This window comes from Podarcis raffonei, chromosome Z (assembly GCF_027172205.1).
Source record: "Podarcis raffonei isolate rPodRaf1 chromosome Z, rPodRaf1.pri, whole genome shotgun sequence".
Lineage (NCBI taxonomy): Eukaryota > Metazoa > Chordata > Lepidosauria > Squamata > Lacertidae > Podarcis > Podarcis raffonei.
Genome location: NC_070621.1, coordinates 35489738 through 35502961, shown reverse-complemented (window position 1 = coordinate 35502961; position 13224 = coordinate 35489738). Strand labels below are relative to the sequence as shown.

The following is a 13224-nucleotide window of genomic DNA, read 5'->3' as shown; positions in this document are numbered from 1 at the left end:
CCCCGAAAAAACACTGCTTACAAGTAGCTAACTTGGTACAGTAGTGCTGAACAGCTTTGCTGAAGGCTACAGATGACTTGCTTCCCATGTGGTTGCTAGTGTCATGTAGTACATAATTAAGAAGCTACTGCAAGACTATCCATTGCTTCCATCTATTTGGGCAATTATGTCAAGACCCTAATCAAGAAACGGTACAAGAATGCGATGGAAGCCTGTAGAAAAGAGTACAAACAAAGAGTACAACCATAAGGCCCTAAAGATGATCCCTTGCAGATGAAGCATTTTCTTTGTGGGTATGGAGTATAGGAATACTTGACCATGAAATGGCTTCCTGAAAGGAGATGACAAATCCCAAAAGCTACAAATCACTTTTAACCTTCCTACCATTTAAATGTGTACACATACATACACACACACATACACACACACAAAATGTAATGCAAAGTAATGCTCTAGTACTAGCTCAGTCTTGTTCATACCAAACTTTGTAAAGTTGTTAAGAAAAGTGTATGAACAAAATTAGGACAGATTGCCATTTTCTAAAAATAGCAATGCTTTCCCAGTGTATTTAAAGTCATTTGGGGGATTTTTCAGAAGTACTTACCAGGTGTCAAATTAAATGTAGCCCAAGGCTAGCAGCTGTTGGATGGTGATGTCATTTTTTTCGGTGCCAATGCATGCTGTTGTCATTATCATCTTGAAAAAGAGAAGCAGATAAGGTACAGTATAAGGAGTATAATGGACAGCATACAATTTGGGGTGCAAGCATAAAAAGTGTTAATAGATGGGTTAAAAATTACAAACAATTTCTGCAATATTTTGGTTAATTCTATATTCTGCCTAAAAATTTCACACCACTTAACTGGCCTACCTTTGCACACAAAATCCAAATGAATGGTTAAGGATATATATTTTAAAAGCTTGAAGAGATTATGAGTACAGTTTCATGCCCAGTAGTGGTTAGTAGTAATTAGACCTGGAAGGCTGGTGCTAAATCCCTGTTCAGCCATGAAAGTCACTGGGTGACCTTGCACCAGTCACAGTCTCTCAGCCTAACTTACCTCACATAGTTGATTAAAGGGGGAGGAAGAGAACCATATATGCCACCTAGAGATCCTTGGGTAAAAGGTAGGATATGAATTTATTTATTATGTCACACCTTTGGACACAAGGGTAGCTGATCTACTGGGCCAGTGAAGGTGCTTCCCTCTCCCTGCCCGTGTTTGTGTGTGTGTGTGTGTACACACATACCATTTCTTATTGGACCACAGCATTGTCTTTCAGCTGATAAATCTGGATCCATTATCTAAGAATCACCAGGTGAAACCTGTTAGCTTTTTTTTTTAAGGGAAGAGGGATGAAAGGACAGTAGTAGTAAAACAAAAAGACAAATATTTTAAGGTTTTTTGAAGTCTCTGTTGCAGATTGGAATTAAAGATGAGTCCTGGTCTGAAGACATTTAAGGACTTCAAGAATATAGTAGTTGCTGGTGTGTGAATGCACTATGTTAATGTTGACTGTGCAGTGTGTTCCTCTCTGTATTGTGAAAAAATATAATTAGTATACCTTAGATATACCAAGCCTAGGGATGCAGGTGGTAACTGTGGTCTAAACCACTGAGCCTAGGGCTTGCCGATCAGAAGGCCAGCGGTTTGAATCCCCACGACGGGGTGAGCTCCCATTGCTCAGTCCCGGCTCCTGCCAACCTAGCAGTTCGAAAGCACGTCAAAGTGCAAGTAGATAAATAGGTACTGCTCCGGCAGGAAGGTAAACAGCGTTTCTGTGCGCTGCTCTGGTTTCGCCAGAAGCGGCTTAGTCATGCTGGCCACATGACCCAGAAAAACTGCGGACAAACATTGGCTCCCTCGGCCAGTAAAGAAAGATGAGCGCCGCAACCCCAGAGTTGTTCACGACTGTACTTAACTGTCAGGGGTGCCTTACCTTTACCTTTTTAGATATACCAAAAGTATGATGGCACATTTGCTCACATATATTGTTCTTCAAGATGGCCCATTAAAGGTTTCCTGCAGAGACCCTAAGTGTCCCCTGTGTTGAAGAACAGTAAAATTTTGGCAAGAAGTTATTTAAGTCAATGAGCCTTGGAATATGCCTCAGCCAGCTTTCTTTTCCTCATTCCTACTGCTTGAATTAAAAGACTTAGTATTCTAGGAAGAAAGAGCTAACACTTTTGGATTCTAGTGAAAGACTGGATACTACATAAAAATATGAGCTTGTAAAATAATATATTTATATAGTTTGACTGTAATACTTACTGCTGATTTTGACTGAGTTACTGAATTAAGAGGCCTTTTCACTTATCACTTGTCAAATAGCAATCATAATACTTTCAGGCTTAACTGCAAAGGAGATCATAAGACATTTGGCATTGAACACAGATGCTTATCTGAGGTTTTGGTGATGGCATTTATCAAGGAAGCATTCATAATTGTGCCTTGAGAACTGAATTATAAGGGTTACCTCAGCAGCTACATTTGTTGAGGATTAATTTCAACAACTTATTATTTATATGCCACCCATCTGACTTGGTTGCCCCAGCCACTCTGGATGGCTTCCAACAAATTAAAACATCAAACATAGTAAAACATTAAACATTAGAAACTTCCCCAAACAGGGCTGCCTTCAGATGTATTCTAAAAGTCAGATAGTTGTTTATTTTATTGACATCTGATGGGAAGGTGTTCCACAGGGCAGGTGAGACTACCAAAAAGGCCCCCTGCCTGGTTCCCTGTAACCTCACATCTCATAGTGAGGGAACCTCCAGTTGGCCCTCGGAGCTGAAACTGTCCCCTCCTGGAATCGCAGAAAGCAGTGGTTCCAGCACAGCCATGACAGGGTGGGGTGCTCCCTCTTCCTTGCTTTGGCATGGTGGGAGGGGTTACTTCCTGCTGCATGAGTATAGGTGGTGCAGGCATTAGCACTTGCATAATCAAAGCCGATCACCATAATATTTGTATATTTCTATAGTTTCTGGTGGTGGAAAACTCATTCTGAATCAAACCAGACACGGGCTAGAGCTCAACATTGAGCCTACCAAGTGGCAATGGCGACAGAAGACCTTCTTCACCGCCTCTATTGCATCTGCAGAAAACAGCAACAGGAGACTCTTTCAGGTGGTTCGCAATCTATCGGAACCACCTTTGTCACTGGGGCTTGGTAGGGACCCCAAAATCTCCTGCAATGCTTTTGCAAAGTTTTTTTTTGCAGATAAAGTCACTCAGATTCGGAAGGAGGTAGATGCCACCGTGGGAGCAGGGCCGGGGCGGGAGAGTGCTGGAGTCCTGTCTAGTCATGTTGCATGGGATCAATTCCAATCTGTTACCTCCGAGGATGTGGACAGGCTGCTTGGACTAGTGAAACCGACCAACTGTCTCCTTGATCCTTGCCCATCCTGGCTAATAAAAACAAGCCGGGAAGGGCTGGGGGATGGGCTCTGCGGGGTGGTGAATGCTTCTCTCTGCGAGGGAGCCTTCCCAGACCTGCTGAAAGAGGCGGTCATTAAACCATTCTTAAAAAAACATCTTTAGACCTGGCCAATATGGCCAACTATAGCCCAGTCTCAAGTCTACCATTCTTGGGCAAGGTGATTGAGCGGGTGGTTGCTTATCAAATCCAAACTCTTCTTCTCCTTCTTCTTATCAACTCCAAGCACACCTGGAGGATGTGGTCCATTTGGATACCTTCCAATCAAGATTCAGGCCTCACCATGGGACTGAAACTGCCTTGGTCGTGCTGGTTGATGATCTCCGGCAGGCTAGGGACAAAGATGAGAGCTGTTTCCTAGTTCTGCTGGATCTCTCAGTGGCCTTTGACACCATCAACCATAACTTTCTTCTGGACCATCTAGAGGGGCTGGGAGCTGGGGGCACTGTTATACAGTGGTTCCACTCCTTCCGCCTGGGCTGTGTTCAGAAAGTGGTGGTGGGGGATGAGTGTTCAGACCCCTGGGTTGTCACTTGTGGGGTGCCTCAGGGTTCTGTCCTCTCCCCCATACTTTTTAATATCTATATGAAGCCGCTGGGAGAGATCATCAAGGGGGTTTGGGCTGGATGTTCATCAGTATGCGGATGATACCCAGCTCTACCTTTCTTTTAAATCAGAACCAATGAAGGCGGTGAAGGTCCTGTGTGAGTGCCTGGAGGCGGTTGGAGGATGGATGGTGGCTAACAGATTGAGGTTGAATCCTGACAAGACAGAAGTACTTTTTGGGGGACAGGAGGCGGGTGGGTGTGGGGGACTCCCTGGTCCTGAATGGGGTAACTGTGCCCCTGAAGGACCAGGTGTGCAGCCTGGGAGTCATTTTGGACTCACAGCTGTCCATGGAGGCGCAGGTTAATTCTGTGTCCAGGGCAGCTGTCTACCAGCTCCACCCTACTTGCCCACGGGCTGTCTCGCCAGAGTGGTGCATGCTCTAGTTATCTCCCGCTTGGACTACTGCAATGCGCTCTATGTGGAGCTAGCTTTGAAGGTGACCCAGAAACTACAATTAATCCAGAATGTGGCAGCTAGACTGGTGACTGGGAGTGGCCGCCGGAACCACATAACACCGGTCCTGAGAGATCTGCATTGGCTCCCAGCATGTTTCCGTTGGTGTTGGTGCTGACCTTTAAAGCCCTAAACGGCCTCAGTCCTGTATACCTGAAGGAGCGTCTCTACCCCCATCATTCAGCCCGGACACTGAGATCCAGCGCCGAGGGCCTTCTGATGGTTCCCTCATTGCGAGAAGGGAAGTTACAGGGAACCAGACAGAGGACCTTATCGGTAGTGGCTCCCACCCTGTGGAACACACTCCCTTCAGATGTGAAGGAAATAAGCAGCTTTCCTATCTTTAAAAGACATCTGAAGGCAGCCCTGTTTAGGGAAGTTTTTAATATTGAATGCTGTATTGTTTTTAACACTCGATTGGGAGCTGCCCAGAGTGGCTGGGGAAACTCAGCCAGATGCACGGGGGTATAAATAATAAATTATTATTATTATTATTATTATTATTATCATCATCATCATCATCATTATTAAAACAATGCTGAAGGTGGCTTAGAACATGAAAATATTTACATAACAGAAATAGTCAAGAAGTACATATATGTCACAGGAGCGTGCTAGTCAGTGATCACACAGTTCAAAGATGGAGTTTATTGGCAAAAACACAATCCCCACAAACTTTATAGAATGCCATTGCTAATGAAGAGAGCAGCTTATTCCTGGTTGTCTTCATCCAGGAAAATCAATTGCGAAGCCTGAAAGTCCCTACTTCCTCAGGGCTTTTTCCAAACAATTGAAAACTGTGCTTGTGTGCAGCCAACCCCCCTCCCCCTTTTATGCCTCTTCTGATTCTGTAAGACAAAGGGGGAGGGAGCTTATTGCAGCAGGAAGCGGAGACACCATGCTTCTTCACCAGCCTAATTCATCTTGGCCTCCCTCATCCCACTGCTCTCTGCCACAGACTCCCAACTCAACTAAACCCTGTTACATCTTCCAAACTAGGTTTGGTAGCCTAGTGTGCCTGATGAGCACTATCCAGGGTCTCCACCTTTAACAGCTTGTTCCGTTCGTGCACAAATTGCTAAAAACTATCACTGGGTGCGTAGCAGAGCAGAGTCTTACATATCTAAATTGGCTGAGTTGCGTAGCTGTGAACTGGGAAATGCCACTTTAAGAGAACAACATTTAGCAGCAAGGTTTAGTGGTGACGCAACTAGCTTATAAAAGTGCTTCTAGCATTTAGCCCTCAGTCCATTTTTCCCCTTTGCTTCTAAATTATACCAAAAGACATTTGAGGCATTAAATAGAAAATCACTTTGCAGAGGACTGGTTGTTAGTATGAAAAGTACACTTAAATGAATATTACATTTTCATGTATTTTTTTTTAAGATGGAATGGAGTAATTCAACATTATTTCATTCCCAGCTACCATTTGTGAGGAAAGAAATATAAATTGCAGCAACAGATTCTGAGCACAGATTATCAGTCTTTTAAGACTGTCATGTCTTTCTCTTGTGAATTTATTCTGCTGAAGCAGCAGCTCATAGCATTAGCAAAAGAGCGATCTTCTACCTTAAGGAGTGTTTTTGCATGGGGCAAATACAGGCAGCCATTTACCAAACTGTACATACAATAATTCACCATTTCCCTACTTCTGCAGTTTTCTACAGTGGTGAGGAACTATTCTAAAATTATCCCCACAAATTAAAGGTAAAGGTAAAGGGATCCCTGACCATTAGGTCCAGTCGTGACCAACTCTGGGGTTGCGCGCTCCTCTCGCTCTATAGGCCGAGGGAGCCAGCGTTTGTCCGCAGACAGCTTCCGGATCATGTGGCCAGCATGACTAAGCCACTTCTGGCGAACCAGAGCAGCACACGGAAACACCGTTTACCTTCCCACAGGAGCGGTACCTATTTATCTACTTGCACTTTGACGTGCTTTCAAACTGCTAGGTTGGCAGGAGCAGGGACCGAGCAATGGGAGCTCACCCTGTCACGGGGATTCGAACTGCCGACCTTCTGATCGGCAAGTCCTAGACTCTGTGGTTTAACCCACAGCGCCACCCGCGTTCCGCCCCCACAAATTAGGATGATGTAAAGACAGCTTTCAGTTTGTAAGGGTTTTATTAAAGTTCTTCATTATAGAATAAGATATAGAAAATTAATGTAAAAGTCACAGCATCTCAAAATCGTTCATTTCTTCCAAGAGGCGTTCCTGAATTGTTTTATTATTGGTATATGTCAACCATGTTTTTTTCTTTAATACCAACTTTTTCTCCTTTAACTCCCACCACCATACCAAGTAATAGTACATTCTTCCATCCATGTCCATGTTAAAATCTCTCCATTGTGATCACATATTGGAATAATATTCCACAATTCTTTTATTGTTACATATCCTTTAATTCTCACCCAGTTCCATATGTTCAAATTCCATTTCCTTTCTTGTTTCCATTTCCTATTGTGTTTACCCTAGTATTCTAATCTCCTCCTCCAGGACTTTACATTTACATTTCTTCCACTCTTTTTCCAGAGAGAGTACCATAAATTTAGTAGCATCATTCTCTGAATTCACTCCAATTAGTATGTCAAATGCTTTCTGTTAGAACTGAAGAAAGGCAGGACTGAAGTTTTCCCAAAGCTCCCCCCCCCCACCATCAATTACATCAATGCTAGATCCAGATGACCAATTATGGTTTAATCTTCCCCTTCCCCTCCAAGCCCTTGTATGAAAGGCATTTTCATTTCACCATGTGCTTTCTCCAATTTTGTCATTTCATCGTCCAGCTCTGCATCAGTTTTGTCTCTAAGTAGTCTCCAGTTCCCTTTTTCAGAGGTTCAGTGGCCATCCTTCATGTATGATTTAGCTGAATTTCCTGCATTACAGGGGGTTGGACTAGCACAGTCCCTTCCAACTCTACAATTCTATGATCGTGTGATAAATTAATGCCGTACAAAAGCTACACTTAGGCAGCTTTCAAATGGAAACTTCAACAACCCACATCCAAATGGTTGATGATATTAAGCTTAAAGGAATTGTGCTTAAATTCCTCCCATCACCTTCAGTTTTGAATCATTTCATATTCCTCTTCAGATTTCATGGATCAGAGCAATGTACAAAACAGCAGAAATACTTGACGTTAACTAGGCTGGATTGTTAAGCAAGCATACTGAAGAAACTGAAGCCAACCTGAAAACTTGTCAAAGCAATGGGAGTTATTGCACTGGGATCAGATGATGGTTGTACCTTTCTGTTATGTCTTCAGGCAGCCTCACAGTTGGAGGGCTATTGGTTATGCACTAAAAGCAATCATAACAAAGTTCTTTTGCTGGCTTCAGACGGAGGAAATTCCTCTGATTGGGATGACACTTCCCACTAGTGATGGCCAGTAGGGTCCTGTCTTCTACTGTCCTCCTGTCCAGGGGGAGGGGCTACCTGTTTGCAGGTTTGTTCTGAGCAGTGCTTGGTAGAGCCTGTTTTCTTGATCGTATGCTTGAGCAAAAAAGTTTTCTTTTTACTGATAGTGAAAAGTGTTCATCCTTTTAGTTTAGATTCTTTGTTTGGGTTGTAAGTGATTTGGTGTGACTGAATGTTTCCCTCAGGTTGTCCTTCTCTTTTTTCTTTTTCTTTTTCTTTTTCTCCTCTTCCCTCACAGGGCAGGGGCACTTTACACCCAGGGCATTCTTTCTAGCTGCTTAGTTTAGTTGATAGAGGTTTTTCTGTGTGGTTCATGGCTGCGGCAGGGCTGGACAGAGTTGTTGTTTCCCTCAATAAACTTTGGGCAGGACTGCCATTTTGAAGTGTTCCTCAACGGCACATTCAACACAAGTGCTTGAGGCTTGTTTATTTTTGCTGCTGTGCTCCATGTTCTCAGGTATTCTATCTTTCTCTGCTCTGGCCAGATCACCCACATCCAACCCAAACTTTTATCAGTACGGCATTTGAACTATTCCTGTTAGTGAGATCACTCATTCTCCCTGATTTTTTTTATAGCTTCAGCTGCATGTATACTGGAAAGTTGGAGCAGCTTCAGGAGGGTCCTGTCAATATGCCATTTAGACAAGAGTGCCATTCTGTGCTGGGATTGTGTGTGCACCTGAAGGGTGTCAGTCGGGTTTTTGTTTTTGCTTCTCAGTCCATTTTTTCTGCCCAGTTTTGTTCCTTATGTCCTGGTTCCCCCTGTGTCTTAATATTGGGTCTACCTTATTCACCTGATGAGCAAAAGTATTGCTGTCTACTCTCTTGTTCTCAGGTAGGTTGATTTGGGGCTGTCAGCATTTGGAACTTTAATTGGGTTTTCCAGTTTGGGGGGTTCCTCTCATTTTCTGCCTTGGGTATGGCTTCTCCCCCTATTTCTGTGGTCTTTCAACAGGAGGTGGTGAGGGAGCTTTCTGATTCCAGGTTATTAGTTTCTGGGGTTCACCTTTTATTAGTTTTTACAAGCGTTCAAACTGAATCATGCTCTAGCTGAAAATATACATGCACCCTCTAAGGCTCTTTTATTACTATTTTGCATGCAATGACTCTTAGATTGCTGACTTCCAACCCCCAACTCCCATTGGTTTTCAACCTCAGTAAAGAATGGTGTTTGCTAAGAGTAAGTAATGATTTCTAAACCTTGCAAAAATCAGGTGGTAGAGTCTTCATAGAACTATAATTTCTAAAGGCAAGTGTGAGATCACCTGCTTGGTGCCATTGCCATTATAAGAGAACAAGGGAGCTATTCATGGTGAGTTCCGGCATCTTTTTTTCTAGAAAAACAGCACTGACACTAGTCATCTTGGTGATATCCTTGTTTTCTGTGTATTGGGAGGATTTGTGTTTGTGATGAATGTTCAGATATACAATCTCACCAGCTTTCTGAAATGGTTCACTTTTCCCCATGGAAGTGATATCAAGTGCTTTTCTAAAGATGAAGATCATGTCTCCATTTTGAGATAGTACTTTCTGACATGGAGAACATTACATCATTTCGGCTCAAACAGATTACCATTGTAGCGCATCATAATGAACAAGTAAATACAATTGTAATGGAGGTGTGTACGGATTATGTATATGTCTGTAAACATTTCTATCATTTCTATTTGAAATATTCGTATGTTTATAGGCTGCAATTTGGCAGGTAGGCAGGAACGTTTAATGCCCATTAAAATATATGAGTCTATAATGTGTGTGTATGACTGAAAGCATGTTTGAAAACTTTATATATAATGTTACTTTTATTCATCTCACTAAATGGTGTTCAGTATGCTGAACATAATAATCCAAGTTGCATCAAAGTGATGTAAAGTTACATTGTATTTGATTACAGACAAGCCATAGGTATGGGCAGTATAAAAATAGCAATAATAATATCAAAGTCTTGTTATTTGCTTTCAGAGTATATATATAGTTAGCTTTTGCAAATAAGCCTATAATGTGGGTAGGAACAAAATAAGCATCATGGTTCATTGGTCTTCTACTACTTATAGCTGTTTCTGCCCTGTATGTCTTGCATTATTACATACCTCTCCAAGACCTTATTAACAAAACAAATTGAAACATGAAGTGTTAACCATGCAAGTGAGGATTGGACAAATAATTAAATAAATCATTTTAACCAGCTTCCCTTAGTATACTAGGGATAAAAGAGATTTTAAGACACCCCCCCCCCCCAGCCCTCACTGCTTAAAGTGGTGGATTATTTTCTGCCTATGGATTTGGGGAGCATTATGTTTCTTTCGTCGGTCTTCACTTGCAGGTTCTTTATTTGAATAAGTAAGTTTTAGTATAATTGCATCTGCCTAAAGTATTAACATGGGTGTGGGGGAGAGAGAACAGTTGTATAAAGTGTGACCTTGGTACCTGAGAGGACTAAAAATGAATTCCCTGCTTTCCCATTCACTTCAACATACGTGGCAGATTAATAATTTGTTTTGCTTGTTCCATTGTATATACCCCTACTATTAAAGTGAGTGAAGGTCATGTATGGAAGAGCTCCTTGTCTATACTGAATGGAGTGGCAGTGATGTCTTTGCTCCTTATTAAAACTTATGGGAAGTTCACCTGGTGTTGATGAGTGTATCAAATTGCTTCATGTGCATCAATTCTGCTAAGCAGGCTTGCGTAGGGATCTTTCAAAAGGAACTTAGGACTGCAAAAAATGTTTCTGATCAGCACCTGTTTATTTGCATATGGAACATGTCATCAATAATACAGGAGACAAGGTCTTAAAGTCAGAAGAACAGCAAGTGAGGTTGGCATCAATTTTGTTTAATAGAACTTCATAAACAAACTAGTCAATGGTGTAACATGAAACTGACAGCTTTCATTACAGTAAAATATATGTCTTTAATTTAGTGGTTTTATGTAAATGTGACCCTATTTTTTCTTTTTATATTTTTTCCCTGTGTTATAGCCTTAATTGCAAAGAGATTAATTTTACTTCCTCTGCTATTCACAGAGGGCGACGAGACAGGAGTGATGGATAATCTACTTGAGGCACTGCAATCTGGGGCAGCATTCAGGGATCGCAGGAAACGAACGCCAAGAACTCAGGGTAGGACATTTACTGAACTTTTTTGGGGGTGAGGAAATGTATCTTATGTTCAAAGTCAGGGGGGAAGGGAGTCTGTTTGGGGAAAGCTTGTATTACTGTTTTTGACTCATGTGAAAACTCAGCAGGACATGTATATGCATTCACAAGTTTTAAAATTCTAACTGTATCTACAGATAATTGTAGAGGGCAAAAAAGAAAGGAACAGAGGGTTCCCTGTGTGCTTGATACAGCATTAAATATAAATAAACACTCAACAGTTTGTGGGAAATCATCACCATAATTAAATTGACTTAGCTGAAATCTTTAGACTCTGGGAATTGTGAATTTTTATTATAGTTAGATTTTGTTTATTTGCTTGCTGCGCTTTGGCAATAGTCAATCTATTTTTGAAGAGGTATATCCTGCTTTGTATATTTAAGTCGAGCAGTTACTGATGCAAGATTGGTTCTGCCAAGAAGCACCCTGTGCCTGCTCAGCCAACTCTAACAGCGGGGAGGGAGAACACACTCAGCGCAGACTTCTTGGAATAGAGGAGGAAGCATTTGAAGCTGAAGCAGGAATTGCCTTGAGAGACTGAAAGCACAGATATAGGAGTTGGAAGAGGAAATTGACCTTTTGATTTTCACACACTAGAATCAGAAGTTTCTAGTTGTGGTACATGAGGATGGGGAAGAAGGGAATGGGTGAACCTAAGGCTTATGATTGTCTGTGCACATAAGACTATAACCTACTTTAGTGTTACTTAAAAGTGATATGTGACTATAAAAATGCATACATATTTGCTAACCATTTGTTAATATTTACTATATTTATACTAAGTTTCTATTGTGTATATATTTGCTTTGCAAAGAAAAAGAAATGGTTTAGTGCTAGGTCTCAATATAGGCACAAGGAGAGTGGGGTATAATTTACCAACTGAAGAAAGCAATAGATTGTATTGTAATTCTACAGAATTCTAGGACAGAAATGCAATGTAATGCTTCCTTGTCCCTTTGTTAGATCCAGGAATATTAGCCTTCGCTGGTTGTAGTTGTGGGTGAGGAAGATTGTTACATCTCCTTCCTTCCTTGTTCAACTCCTGTTCATATGAAATTGCTAGGAATTTTAAATATGATCACGAAAGGGAACCAGTGGACAGGCTCCTTATGCAATCTTACAAAATTGTAAGCTGTCAACAAATCTGATTATTGCAGAAGATTATTATGAGTAATCTTTGGCTGGGAGGTGGAATTGTATCCCGTGTACCTGTGTTTATAGAAATAGTATTAGCTAAAATGTTTTCTGATAGATACATAGATAAGACAGAATGCTCCCAGGTATAAAGGAGGATTCTCTTTGTTGAGACAAAGTAATATGTTTTCCTTAGCTTCTTTGCTGTCTAATCAGTTTACACCGTCTAATATTTTCACAAATAGCCTCCACAAATCCTACTAATTGCCCTGTAGAGTAAATTCAAATAGGAGGTTGTAGTATTGATCCTACCATAATGTGTTGTAAATGTCACATATTAGTCTGTGCATATTAAAGGCTTATTGTAGTCTGAAGTGCAGGTGTCTGAGGTCCAAGTCCACAAAACGAAGTGTATATGTCATGTTTCTTTTTATGTACTTTTGACACTGCGTGGCCTACCTTTCCCAAGGACTCAGTATTGTATCCTAATACAGGTTCAGACATACAGATTTAATAGTAAAAACTGTATTTCAGGTGTTCATTCATATGTCACAAAACATGGTATAGCAAACTAATGGTTTATTTATTTTATTTTGACTGAACGAAATATAATTAAATATTGTTGCATCAACTTTCTGCCTATTTATGCTGTAAAAAGGAAAAGTGCACCCTACATATTCACTGAGGTTTTGACTGTTGTAATACAGTCAGCTGCATGTGAGCAAAATGTTTGCTCTTCTATCTACTGCACATCTACATGAAATATGATTAAATCACACTGGCACTGAAACATGTTAAGTAGTCACAATTTCTCTCTCTCCTACTTATGTAAATATTGTAAAGGGGATGAGTATTTTAAATGTGGAATTTGAATCTTACCTGGCTTTCCTCTTTAATGATTCAATGATAGTTAAATCCCTTCTCCTTTAAACAATTCTGCCAGCATCCTGTCATACCAGAAACTTCTTAAAAGGACATATGTTGAACAGTATCCATCACTCTTTCACCAATTATCC

The 13224-nt window shown here is 41.2% G+C and overlaps 1 protein-coding gene across 6 annotated transcripts in view; it reads left to right on the top strand.

The window, feature by feature from the left end:
• The window catches only part of DIAPH2 (diaphanous related formin 2), a 343566-nt gene that overhangs the window by 248775 nt on the left and 81567 nt on the right, over positions 1 to 13224 (top strand). For 5 of the 6 annotated variants that reach the window (XM_053374497.1, XM_053374496.1, XM_053374494.1 and 2 more), the window contains 2 exons: positions 10943 to 11038; positions 11458 to 12839. In XM_053374497.1, the coding sequence (XP_053230472.1) occupies positions 10943 to 11038; positions 11458 to 11615 (254 nt within the window). In that variant the 3' untranslated portion in view covers positions 11616 to 12839. Of the gene's footprint in view, positions 1 to 10942; positions 11039 to 11457; positions 12840 to 13224 lie in introns of those variants that run through there. The other variant, XM_053374498.1, reaches the window with a different exon arrangement.